Source organism: Ranitomeya variabilis, chromosome 2 (genome assembly GCF_051348905.1).
Source record: "Ranitomeya variabilis isolate aRanVar5 chromosome 2, aRanVar5.hap1, whole genome shotgun sequence".
In the NCBI taxonomy this organism is placed as follows: domain Eukaryota; kingdom Metazoa; phylum Chordata; class Amphibia; order Anura; family Dendrobatidae; genus Ranitomeya; species Ranitomeya variabilis.
The window spans coordinates 330170600-330184672 of NC_135233.1; the positions used below are offsets into that span (position 1 = coordinate 330170600).

Here is a 14073-nt window from a genome sequence, read left to right on the forward strand (position 1 = left end):
CTAAGATTCCATAGTAAAACTAACAACTTCATTAAAAAGGTGCACGCCACTCCTGCCACGTAATAAATTTGGCACATTTTAGACTGCCTGAAAGTTAGAAAATAAGACACAAATTGTGACATTCTCTGGAGTACATTTTGGAAATCAGCTTATCTATAAATCTGGTCCTCCACATTCACTTCTGCACCTTTTGGCAGAAATATTTTTTTTTCACATATTTGCTGCAAAAACTCACAACCTGCTTAAGTGTTCGCGAAAAAGGCGACATGAAGCAGTGATATGAGTGCAGTCATCATAACTTCATGTCTAGGAACTTTTTTTTTTTTTTTTTTTGTGAATTTATTTCAGGTATTGCATTATTCTGACATTTTTCTTGGCACATTTCATACCTTATGTCTGCATACCTAGTCATACAGCTCCTCGCCAGTACCACTACTGACTGGCTGCACTGTGTCGGGTTCATTTGTGGTGGGGTTCTTGACCTGACCATGGGTTTGGTTGCTATTTATATATTTGAGCTTTTGACAGTTTAAATGTATGCTTTTTACTTAAAATTCTTCTTGGGCCTTGAGGAATGATGTAGACAATATTTAAGAGGTGCAGTATACACCATAAAGTGGTTAGGTACACTGACATCTTATGCAGGGAAGGTTTAAGTAGATGTCCTTCACATCTCCCTGCTCTGCTCCGGTAGCGCAAGAACTCCCCGAGCGTCTAGTGACTAGTGATGAGCGAATATACTCGTTACTAGATTTCGGTTGCTAGGGAATCCCCACATGTAATCAAACTGGCTAACAGATGTAAATCATTCAGCTGCGGCAAGAAAAACGAAATCTCCAAGCACTAAAAAAATACTCGGAGGACACCCGAGCGTGCTCGGGAAATCTCGAGTAACGAGTATATTCGCTCATCACTACTAGTGACTTATTTCAGTACATTCAGCTGGTCTTTGTGACAGATGGAGGATCAGTCAGTTTTGCATGTTGTCTTTTTAAATGCTTTATTTATTGGTTTTGTGACGTTGACTTGGACTCCATTGTCTCCATTGTGCCAGCCTTGCCTTTCTCTGCCTCTAGGACAAGCCGTGCAGAATAAAGAAGGTGACAGATTCCCTTTTGCGCAGGTAATTAAAAAGGAACCTGTTAGTAAATTCCTACTGCCTAAACAATGAGCAGCGTGCACCAGGTCCTGGCTGCATGAATGCAACCAGGTATTGTTCTCCAGCAAAGAAAGCACAGTCTGAAGAACAGGCAGGAGACCATAGTCAGACCAGACTAGTCCAGAGTCACCACAGCTGGCTTCTTTAAGCTGCAGGTGATGGACAGGTCTTTCCCCATGTGCACAGATGGGAGAGACTTGTCAATCATCTTGAGTGGTGGGGAACGCCAAAGAGGGATTTTTGGTTCTTACCGTAAAATCTCTTTCTTGGAGCCTTCATTGGGGGACACAGGTAACCATGGGTGTATGCTGTTGTCACTAGGAGGCTGACACTATGCAAATAAAGAAGAAGTAACTCCTCCCCGGCAGTATACACCCTCCGACAGGCACCAGGCAACTCAGTTGGTGCAAAAGCAGTAGTAGGAACAGGTAATATAAAACTCAACCTATGTACCAACCCACAACAACGGCACGTTAGCCAACACGGTACAACTTCAAGGGAGGGTGCTGTGTCCCCCAATGAAGGCTCCAAGAAAGAGATTTTACGGTAAGAACCAAAAATCCCTCTTTCTCGCTTCATTGGGGGACACAGGTAACCATGGGACGTCCAAAAGCAGTCCCTAGGGCGGGTATTCTGCAGAAAAAGAGGAGTCAGGTTGGCCGGTGAGAAACCGCCGCCTGCAGTATCCTCCTACCCAGGCTCGCGTCCGCGGAAGCCTGAGTATGCACCCCGTAGAATTTGACAAAGGTGTGCATGGAAGACCACGTAGCGGCCTTGCAAACCTGCGAGGCCGAAGCTTGGTGACGAACTGCCCAGGAAGCTCCCACCGCCCGGGTAGAGTGAGCCTTCACCCCCGAAGGAGGCTGTTTATCTTGGACGCGGTATGCCTCCAAAACCGCCGAACGGATCCAACGAGCAATCGTGGACTTGGAGGCAGGAAGACCCTTTCGACGCCCATCCGAGACGACGAACAGAGGATCGGCCTGACGAAAAGAGGCAGTTCTGGCGATGTAAATCCAGATAGCCCTGACCACATCCAGCTTGTGAAGGGATTTCTCCAATGGATGAACCGGGGAAGGGCAAAAGGACGGGAGGACAATGTCCTCGTTGATATGAAAAGATGAGACAACTTTCGGTAAGAAGGAAGGAACCGGACGAAGAACCGCCTTGTCTTGATGCAGGACCAGAAAGGGAGAACGGCAGGATAAAGCCGCCAGCTCTGAAACCCGTCTAATGGAGGTGATGGCGATCAAAAAGGCTACCTTCCAAGATAGAAGCGAGAAGGAGACATTCTGAAGCGGTTCAAAGGGCGGCCGCTGCAGGGCATCTAAGACGAGGTTGAGATCCCAAGGCTCAACAGGAGACCGGTAAGGGGGAGCTATATGAGCAACCCCCTGGATGAAGGTCCTCACCTGAGGCAGGGAAGCCAGGTCTCTTTGAAAAAGAATTGATAGAGCGGAGATCTGACCCTTCAAGGTGCTAAGGGAAAGACCCGAATCTAGGCCCGTTTGAACAAAGCTGAGAAGGGAAGGAAGGGAAAAGGTCATAGGAAACAGATTGTTATCCTGACACCACCGGAAAAAGGCCTTCCAACATCTGTGGTAGACACGCGATCAGGCCGGTTTCGTCGCTCTTATCATAGTCTGGATGACGCTATGAGAAAAACCCGCGTTCTTCAGGACTGCGGCCTCAACGGCCATACCGTTAAATTCAGCGACCGAGAATTCGGGTGGGAGAGAGGCCCCTGTGAAAGAAGGTCCGGAAGATCCGGAAGTCTCCACGGAACATCCGATAACATGTTTATCAGCTCTGCGTACCAGGCTCTGCGAGGCCAATCTGGAGCTACCAAGAGTACGGGGACCCCTTCCGACTTGATCTTCTTTACGACCCTTGGAATCAGAGGGAGAGGCGGGAACAGATAGGGCATCCGGAACTGGGCCCAAGAGATCACGAGAGCGTCGCATCCGACGGCCATCGGGTCCCGAGACCTGGCGACGTACTGGGGAACTTTGTGGTTTGCCCGGGAGGCCATCAAGTCGACGTCTGGAACGCCCCACCGCTGGCAAATCTGGCTGAAGATTGCTGGAAGAAGAGACCACTCGCCCGCCACGATGCCCTGGCGACTTAGAAAGTCGGCCTCCCAATTGTCCACCCCTGGGATGTGGACGGCTGACAGAGAGGGAACATGACCCTCCGCCCAGCGGAAAATTTTTGCTACTTCCGCCATGACTTGACTGCTGCGAGTCCCCCCTTAGTGATTTATGTATGCCACGGCCGTGGCGTTGTCCGACTGAATGCGGACCGGCTTTCCCGAAAGGAGGGACTCCCAGCGGATGAGGGCTAGGAAGATGGCTCTGATTTCCAAGAGGTTGATCGAGAGGCACGCCTCTCGAGCAGTCCAGCGGCCCTGGGCTGTGAGGTGGAGAAAGACCGCTCCCCAACCTTGGAGACTGGCGTCGGTGGTAATCACCTGCCAGTGGGGGGGGTAAAAATGACCTCCCGCGCAGAATGGAGGTGGACAGCGTCCACCAAGAGAGAGACTGTCTCGCCCTGGGGGAGAGGCGAAACGGACGGTCCAGGGAAAGCGGGTTCCTGTCCCAGGCAGACAGAAGAGCCAGCTGGAGGGGACGAGAGTGGAACTGAGCATAGGGGACCGCTTCCATAGAAGCGACCATTCTCCCCAGAACTCTCATGGCTAGACGAAGGGACAGAGGACTCGGACCCTTTAGCGCTCTGACACCCCGACGAAGAGAAAGAAACTTCTCCTTGGGAAGGAAGACCTGAGCCCGAAAGGTATCGAATTCCATGCCTAGGAACTCCAGCCGCTGGGTTGGAATCAAGGAAGACTTCTGGTAGTTGATCAACCAGCCTAGGCGAACTAAGGTGTCCAGAGTAAGATGGAGGCTCTGGCTGCAATCCCCCTGGGATGAGCCCTTGATCAATAGGTCGTCGAGGTATGGGATTACCAGAATCCCTTTTGAACGCAGGATGGCCATGACAGCTGCCATGACCTTCGTAAAGACCCTGGGAGCAGATGCCAGCCCGAAGGGGAGGGCAGTTAACTGGTAATGATGCTCCCTGATCGCGAATCGGAGGAACCTCTGATGCTGCACGCAAATAGGAATGTGAAGGTACGCATCCCGAATGTCCACTGAGCACAGAAACTCTCCCGGCTCCAAGGACGTGATCACCGAGCGCAGAGATTCCATTTTGAAGTGTTGAATCCGAAGGTGGCGGTTCAATCGTTTGAGATCCAGAATCGGACGGAGAGAGCCGTCCTTTTTTGGAACCACGAACAGGTTTGAATAAAACCCGGAAAACCGCTGGCGAAAAGGCACCGGCACTACGACTCCCGAGGCGAGGAGCGAATCGACGGCCTGGAGAAGCCCTGGGAGATGAGAGGGCTGTTTGGGAGGACGAGAGAGCATGAAACGTCTTCCTGGGGGCGAAGAAAACTCTATTTTGTAGCCTGACGTGACGATCTCCCTGACCCATGCGTCGTCGACTACTGAAAGCCAAACCTCTGAGAATAGAAGCAGGCGGCCTCCCACCCTGGAAGGAGTTCCAGGTGGGGGCGACCCGTCATTTATTAGAAAACCTGCGGCCCCGAGATCCCGATGGTTTTGCGGGGTGGCTCTTGGCCCTCCAGAAGGTTTTCTTCGGTCCCCTTGTGAGGAGGAACGGTCCTGGACGGGGTTTCCCGAAGAGGCAAAAGACCGAAAGGGACGAAAGGACTGGGGACCCCTCCTGTTGAAGGGACGTTTAGGCTTGGACTGGGGTAAGGAGGTACTCTTACCGCCAGTAGCGTCTGAGATCATTTGATCTAGCTGCGAGCCGAAGAGTCTGGAGCCCTGGAAGGGCAGACCAGTGAGCGATTTCTTAGATGCGGGGTCAGCGTTCCACGCCTTTAACCAAAGAATCCGGCGAATGGCGACAATGTTGCCATTAGCCCTGGTAGAGCAGGCCGCTGCATCAAGGGAGGCATTCATCAGGTATTTTCCCGCCAGTGAAATCTGATCCGCTAATTCAGACAGTTCTTCAGCAGGAGCAGAGGCCGAAATGCCCCTGCGCAGGGTCTTGGCCCAGGCTGATACAGCCTTGGCTACCCATGATGAGGCGAAAATAGGGCAAAGGGAGGCTCCGGAGGCCTCAAATGCTGATTTTGCTAGCGCCTCGATTTGTCTGTCCGAGGGGTCCTTAAGGGAAGCCGCATCCGGAATAGACAGAACTGTCTGTGAGGATAGCCTGGACACAGGCGGGTCTACCTTAGGAGACTCGGACCACTTGGAGACCAAGTCGGAGTGAAAAGGGTATAACACATCAAGCAGTTTCCTACCTGGGAAACGCTTGCCAGGGTTTTCCCAGTGAGTGGCGGTAGTGTTGTCAAACTCCTTGTGATTAGGGAAAACCCTAGAGGGACGTTTAATCCGTTTAAAAGCAATGGAGACGTCCTGAGAGCTTGCCTCATCCTCCTTAAGATCAAGCGTCTGAACGATAGCTGAAATAAGGCTATCAACCATGTCTTGTGTTCCGGAAGTCTGATCTGCATCCGAGTCAGATTCCGACTGAGAAGTTACGTCAGACCCGAGGTCCGCCTGTGAGGAAGGGGAACGGGCAGATAGGGGAATCCCGATGTGGTCCGGTGAACTGGAGAAGGATCTAGATAAGGTCCGTTTTCTGTCTCTTTTGTCCGGTCTGCCTCTGTGAGAGTCTAGGACAGGTGCGGGCGAATCGCCGTGAGAGGCGTTCGTGGCACTGGTGGCATTAGAGAGAAGCGGGATGCGTTCAAGTGCCTGGATCAGAGACTGAGATACCTTAGTCAGGTTGGACACAGATTGAGACATAGCAACAGCCCACTCCGGGGGAGGGGGGGTGCACTCATCCCGGGACCTTGAAGCTTCCAGGGGAGCTGACATGGTGGGAGGAACGCAGGACGGGCAGAAAGGAGATGGCTGACCTGAAACCCACTTTTTCTTACAGTGAGCGCAGGCGTAATGGATGGCCGTAGGGGCAAAGGCCGGGGTGGGGTCGGACATAGGTGGATATTACCTTGTCCCCAGAGAATACTGCCAGGTGGAGTAGGAGGTAGCGCTGAGCCTGGTGAAAGACAGCGGTAACCGCAGGTGCCTGTGTTCCCGAGAAATCCTGTGTCCTACGCGATGAGCAGACGCTGACACGCTGACAGGAAGCAGGAGAAAAGAGCGCGGAGAAAGTGCGACGCTGTGGGCGTGCACAGGATCGAAGGGGGGAAAGAAAGGAACGCCCCCTGTAAAACTGAAAGTAATCCGGCCGCTATACCGTCGACCGCCACAAGAGGGCGCTCAAGCGGCAAGAAAGGGAAAAAATAAACTGTGAGGCAGAGAGAAATGGCGGGCGAACGGGCCTGCAAGTTTGAATAAGGAGGGGGAAAAGATGCCAGCCTTCCTGCTCCCATTCCTACGTGGTCTCAACGCCCGAATATGAAGCCCACTTCCCTGTCAGATGCACCCCTATGGTAAGAGGGGATCACCGCTGGGCAGGGTATTGGTGGGGGTGGAGGGGGGATTTTGTTGATTGAAGATTCCCTACCTGCAGATGAGGAAGCATCAGGATCCCTGGTAGATAGAGGGTCCTGGAAGTAGTCCTCCTTCCCGCGCCACGACTCTCCGGCGCAGAAGACGGCGTCGACCCCTGCACAGGGGGAGAGGGTCACTGGATGTGACCGCCGTCTTCCTCTCAGCCCGCTCCGAGGAGAGGGATGAGGAGGGGAAACGGGCAGGACTGGCCACCGAAGAAAGGGTCACCCTGAACACCCGAATGGGTGACAGGGGACAAAGTCCTGCCCAGCGGGTCCGAGAGGGTGCGATGTGGGTGATACCACACTGCTCTCTCGGTCGCTCAAAGTGGGGAAGACAGGGTGAGAAAACTGCACCCTGTTACCCTGAAGAAAGTATCTGAAAAAGAAAGGGGAAATGATTAAAAACACACAACAAATCCCTGTAAAAGAAATGCGGATCTGGTGTTAGATCCAGGTCCGCCTCCTACAGACACTAAGCAAAAACAGTTGCCTGGTGCCTGTCGGAGGGTGTATACTGCCGGGGAGGAGTTACTTCTTTATTTGCATAGTGTCAGCCTCCTAGTGACAACAGCATACACCCATGGTTACCTGTGTCCCCCAATGAAGCGAGAAAGAAACTATATTTTCTCTACTGAAGAGTTTTGTAGAAAACTATACCTGACGGCAATCGTGCAGCCCGGCCCGGATTCATGATACCCGTGATCTGGGCAGCATAAATTGACTGGCAAGTTCCTTTTAAAGCATCGTATGTTTACACCACTTTCTGTGTAGACAATCTTTATATTAAACTGCAAAGGGGATGCTTAAAAGGTTTGGTTTCATTTTGAAAGTTATAATCAATCCATGAGATGGGGGTTAAAGTACGGAGTGCTCCTACCTAGGTGTAGACTGAACAGCTCAGGATCTCAGGAGAGAGCAGAGACTTTTTTTTATTTTTTTACACCTACTATTGGCTTGTAATGGTGGGGCCTACACCCACGATACTGGGTCCTGCAGTCAAACAAAAAAATTGGCAGAGATTCATCAAGGCAGGCAATTTTCTCACTGGTCTTAAAGAAGGGTGAGGTACGGTCAGACGCTCCTTATTCATGAAGAGGTCAGGGACTGGAGTGAGATTTTCTGGTGTAGGGACCACCACAGCTCATCATGAATTAGACCAGCTGTGGAGTCATTCCACCACTCTGACCCCACGTGACAAAAAACACACGCTATACTGGAACTTGTAACATTTTGGCGCAATTTTGAGTTGAATCAAAATTTTCTAACTAAGCTTTTATGACACTTTTTTGTGTAAAAGCTTTGATGAATTGGGTCCATAATGTTTAGAGGATTTGTACCAAGCTTATAACTAACTGTTAGAAATAAAAATTCACCAACAGGCTTAAATATTACACAATTGCCACATTTTACAGACAAGTGAAACACCAGCAGATCAGCTGCGGTTCTGCCATTCCCCCCAGCTTGCCCACTGAAGCATTTCGATGCCAGGTTGCACTCACCTGCCAGCAGGTGTGAGGAGACTTTCGTTCCAGAATATACTGTGTCAGCGGAGACGGCTCGAGCTCGTACTTGTCAAAAGGCAGCTTATCAATGACCATAGGCTCACAGTCCACACAAGAGAACTTCACCACAGGATGGGACGTGCGTGGGGGCTGAAAAGGAAGACACTACATGAGTGCAAAGACCCCATCATCAGAGTCTAGTGACTCACTGCACAAACATATACACACATATGCAAAGTGTGAGCATGGCCCAATACGTCTCACAAATCCTCTGTAGTCTGCTACACTACGTCAGTATGGATGCACTTGTCACCCCACCAGGTTTGTATAGACTTTGCATGGCCAACGATGGCTGTATGCTGCGGCTACATCGCCACAAAGGACAATGGCATGGAGTCACATTGTAACGTGCAAGGTACGATGAAAAGCAAATTGCAAAACATATGAATGGCTTTTGTTTAAACCTTTGTAGGAGCAATTGTCAAGAATCCCCAGAATTAGGTCATTATAGTAAAATCATTACAGCAATAAAATATGAAGAGGATTTAAAAGTAGAAGAGAAAATTGCAGAACTTTTTATTAGAGAGTGATGAAAGGGGTTGTACGTTATAAAGCTTTCACCTAACTGCAGGATGGCGGTAAAGTATTATTCAGAGGGAACGCTGGCACCCACACTGATAGAATCAGGAAACGTTATCCGTGTAAGAACAGAGCGCCAGTGCACATGCTCAACCGCCGCGCTATTCATTCCACATGGGGCTGCCGAGCGTGGGGTTCGGCCTTTTCCGGCAGCCCCATACAGAATGAATGGGCTATGCTTTTCTGTAACTAGGATAATTCCCAAATTTCCCGATTTACCAACTGATTCAGGTCCCAGTTGTGGATAGGTGGTAACTTGCTTTAATCGAACACCTTTAACCATTTACCTGGAAAATCCCTTTCCCACGGTAAAGGATGTGACATAATGAGTGCACTTACCAACGTTGGCGAGTTCTGATCGGGCCAGAAGGACTCTGGAATTGGCCAATGTCCAACAGGAACACCGGTTTTTGGATTTGGCCGCACATAGATCAGTTTATGACAACTGTGCCATGCAAGTGGAGCAAAAGAATTAGTGGGCCTGAGGGAATCCGGAAGAACATCTAGAGAAAACAAAAGAACAAAATATTTGGTGGATTTAAAACAATGGTGAACAAATGGCCTGATAAAACCATGTAGAAGAGAGGTTCAGTGAGCGTCTTGGCAGGCGCAGGTTGTGGTCTCGGTCTCCTGATGGGCTGTGAATTTGATGTCCCTGCTCTACTACCTGATAATTTGGAACGACCGCCATTTGCCTATTTAGAATTACATTTTGCTTACATGGAGCTATAGATGTCCTGTAATGCACACATCCCTGACACGGCTCACAGCAAAGCCTCTACTGCTACACATCGTACTGAGCAGGAGACACCAGCAGTGGTCCCTGGGTGACATGGTCCCTACTGAAGCAATCATTTCCCTTTTGTGTCATTCTTCAATAGATGGTGCCCAAAGTCACAGCATGTTTACCTTCACCATTTGGCGTAGGGTCAGGACCACTCTTCTCAAAGTTGATCACAACACCGCTCTGAACTTTCTGGACTAAAGACTCCAAACATTGGTTCAACATCCTCTGTGTCCTGACGCAGTATGAACGGCCTGCAATGAGAACACAATTCCAACAATAATAACTAATAATGGAAGAAAAAGTCCATGCAAAAATGAAAGGAGGTGGAACTATAGGCTTTAGTGTGAGGCTACAGAATAGCCATTAGGACTCATTCACACTTCCGAGTGTCACATACATGTTACACCCAGTTTATTATGCGGATAGAACATGTCCCCATTTTATTCTACAGGTCTTTCCACATCTCAGGTTTTCGGGGGTGGGGCAAAACTTAGCAAAAACTTGGATCAAACGCATTAAGGTGCATAATTTGCAGATCAAACCTGCTTATTTAAGAAGGTACTGACCCTGAAGAAAAAAAAAAAAAACACAGAGGTGCCATCCATGAGGTGTCCATTTATGACTTATCAAAGCCAAGATAAGCCTGGGAAGCCATCAGTAATGTTTGCCTTTATATGACAAATAGTCACAATGATGAAAATCTTTATTTTTTTTGCTTAAGAAAAAAAAAAACTAAATTCAGCCTAAGTATCAGAGAAAAATGGGAAACGCACTGAGAATTCAATCATAGCTACCATAAACACATTTTCAACACAATTCAAATGCAATTTTTCATCATTATAGCTGTATCCATACAACACTAAGGTTAGGGGTGAACGAAGACTTGTGGACGCACGGCACAGGATTGCAATGCTGAACTGATTGAATCACACCTAATGACCGTGAATGTGATGAGGCAGAAATCCAGCAATTCGCCAGCGGTAACGTGCTGGTCACCACATGACCGCTTTCACCATAGGGGTCAGTGATCTCTGTGTGGCCACAAGCTGCCGTGCAGCCTTAAATAAAGGGCATCAGTACAGCTTGTAATAAGTTTTCTGAGAGAAGCAGAACGAGCGTCCTACCTCCTGTGACTTCACACATCTGAGTAACAGAAGAGTCATCCGACGGTACACTCCCAACCTGCTCCGGCTCTGCAGACAAAGCTCCTGGAAGCCGAAGTACAAGCGCAAACAGCCTCTGATCCCACCGGAAGGGCTCTTTTGTAAGCTCACTTCCAGGCAATGGAGAGTTCAGGGGAAGATGGAGCTGAAAAAAAAAAAAAAAAAAAGATAAAGAAATGGAGAACAGTTTAAGCAACTGAATTTTAAATCCGGAAAAGTCTCAATCAATGCCTAAAAAAATTATACACTAGGTGCCTGTAAAAGCAATGACTACTACGCGGATTTCTTTGGCTTGCCACAGCCCATACATAAGAGGAGACCATCAACATAAAATGGAAAACAAGTCTGGAAACCACATGGACGGTTAAAAATCATAATAAACTGAAGGCTACTAACCCCTGTGAAGGCAGATCAGCAAGATCCGGTGGTCTGCACTGGGACTGTATGTGGCCGGCTCTTTGTACATCAGATTGCCGAGGACTGTGATCCATCTGATGACAAGGCCTTTCAGTCACCTGACCAGTGTAGCCAACCACAGTAGTCCGATAACTAAAGAATGGGTCACTGCCCCCAGTCCTGGCACTGATCACTGGAATGACTTCAAATAGATCAACTGGGGTTAAAGTCGGGGAGTATACACCAACTTAGTGCTTTTAAAAAAAAAACCTCAATGTCCTCTGCAGACTTTTTTTTTTTTTTTTTTTTTTTTTTTACACATCCTAGAATACATTTTTAAACTCCCAGAAAAATGCTTTAAGGACTGGAATCACTGGTGACATTTTTGATATATTTTTAATCCAAATCTAAGAAAAATAATATGGGAAATATAATGGAGTGACTCCTACTTCTTCTTGGATTCACTTCTAACTTTGCAAAAAAACATAAAAAAAAAAAAAAACCCACTCAACAACGGATAGATGAATACAAATACACAATGAAGGGCACTTACCTCATCCAAAACACCTGAAGGAATGGTAAGTTTGTTCCCATCTGTGATTGTAATTAAAATGGAGGGTTCCAAAAAGAAAGGATTTCTTCCCTTTAATAGAGTAACAGAAACAAAGTTTACATCACATTTTCAAATGGAATTTTCTTACATGTGTAAAAATACATACAAGCCAAGGCCGGCCATACAACTGTACTCTGCAGCGTCAGATATATCAGCAGCCAATTCTGTCATTGCCATCAGTAAAGCTCGTCTTCACAGAATCAGCTGGCCAACGTCTACAGAGGAGATGCCAAACACGCAGGTGTATTCACTGTCGGAAGGCAATTACAACGGCCATGCTAGATTCTCACAGCTGATCTTCCTGAACGGCCTCCGGAGATAAGCGGTGCCAGGAGTATCTCACTTTCACTCTCTGCTCCTCTTGCCTACAACATAGGTTCTGATAACACCAGAAGTTTTGGGGGTCGGGGTGTGGGATGGGTCCAGCCTCTGCGATCCTTCCGATCTCAAGAATGTAAGGCTTGCAGTGTTAAGGGCAGCACCTTGGCCCTTTTGGCTTTCTCCTGCACATCAGCAATCCCGGTAACCCACTGCACAGGCAACTGCAGAACTAAGGGTACTGTCACACAGTCACACTTTGATCGCTACGACCGTACGATTCGTGACGTTCTAGCGATATCCATACGATATCGCAGTGTCTGACACGCAGCAGCGATCAGGGATCCTGCTGAGAATCGTACGTCGTAGCAGATCGTATGGAACTTTCTTTCGTCGCTTGATCACCCGCTGACATCGCTGGATCGTTGTGTGTGACAGCGATCCAGCGATGTGTTCGCTTGTAACCAGGGTAAACATCGGGTAACTAAGCGCAGGGCCGCGCTTAGTAACCCGATGTTTACCCTGGTTACCAGGGTAAACGTTAAAAAAACAAACAGTACATACTTACATTCCGGTGTGTGTCCTCCGGCGTCTCAGCTTCTCTGCACTGTGAGCGCCGGCCAGCCAGAAAGCGAGCACAGCGGTGACGTCTGACGTCACCGCTGTGCTTTCCGACCGCTGTGCTTACACAGTGCAGAGAAGCTGAGACGCCGGAGGACACACACCGGAATGTAAGTATGTACTGTTTGTTTTTTTAACGTTTACCCTGGTAACCAGGGTAAACATCGGGTTACTAAGCGCGGCCCTGCGCTTAGTTACCCGATGTTTACCCTGGTTACCCGGGGACTTCGGCATCGCTCCAGCGCCGTGATTGCAAAGTGTGACCGCAGTCTACGACGCTGGAGCGATAATCGTACGACGCTGCGACGTCACTGATCGTGCCGTCGTAGCGACGAAAATTGCACTGTGTGACGGTACCCTAATGTTATGCCGCCCAGCAGGTGGTTGGGAGCATCAATGTGCAGGGAAAAGCTGGCGTAAAGGTCTGAGAATTCACACCCCTAATACAGCCTAGCTATGTGAAATTACTTTCCATGGAAGGCAAACTCATTTGTTATATTGGCGAGTTAGGTACAATAAAAAGAAACATGACACATACCTGTCCATAGTTATCAATTCCTGACACCAGACGATTCAAATTGAGTAAATCGAAGGAAGATCTTAGTGCTTGGCCAAGAGTGGTGAGTCCTGATGCCTGGAGGTTCTTCAGCTCATTCATGAATGTTGCATGATTTTCCTTCCAACCGGCCTATGAAGAAAAAAATAAATAAATAAATTTTTTGTATTTAACTGCAAATTACACAAATTCTTACTTAACCACTTCAGCCACCAAGCCAGTTTTCTCCTTCATGACCAGGCCAAATTGTACAATTCTGACCATGTTGTACTTCATGATTAGAGAAGGGCAAACCCAAACTGTAAAGTTCAGCGTCCGTACCGAACACCAGCAGTTCGGGCACAGACACCGAACACGGACTTTACAAGGAACACCTTTGACAGCGCGGCAAACACTGCTTCTGTTCGGCAGTAAAATCATTACTGCCAGTCTTCCCACCACAGTTCCCAAGCTGTCAAATGACAGTGTGAGCCTGCAGCTGTGATCGGAGGTAAAAAGTTCCCCTGTATTTTTGATAACCAGCCAGGCTGTGTGGCTTTACCATATAACTATAGGATTAGTAATGGATAGGCGTCCTACAGTCGCCTCTCCATTATTAATATGCGGCCTTGATATCACCAGACAATACAAAGGTGACATCAACCCCACAGATATGAACCCCATTTGTCAGCGCTACAGGGCAAGTGGGAAGAACTGGGCAAATCCAATAGATGCGCCTTTTCTTCTTTTATTTTTAGGGGGGGAAGGTGGGGGCAAATATCC

General features: G+C 48.6%; 1 protein-coding gene across 4 annotated transcripts in view; it reads right to left on the reverse strand.

Moving 5' to 3' along the window:
* The window catches only part of LOC143805724 (integrator complex subunit 6-like), a 140403-nt gene that overhangs the window by 23290 nt on the left and 103040 nt on the right, over positions 1–14073 (reverse strand). For all 4 annotated transcript variants that reach the window (XR_013221309.1, XM_077285315.1, XM_077285312.1 and 1 more), the window contains 6 exons: positions 13294–13443; positions 11757–11846; positions 10769–10952; positions 9767–9895; positions 9197–9360; positions 8216–8368 (listed from right to left, as the gene is read on the reverse strand). Coding sequence is in view for 3 of the 4 variants with exons in the window: in XM_077285315.1 (XP_077141430.1) it covers positions 8216–8368; positions 9197–9360; positions 9767–9895; positions 10769–10952; positions 11757–11846; positions 13294–13443 (870 nt within the window). In the remaining variant the exon portion in view is untranslated. The remainder of the gene's footprint in view (positions 1–8215; positions 8369–9196; positions 9361–9766; positions 9896–10768; positions 10953–11756; positions 11847–13293; positions 13444–14073) is intronic.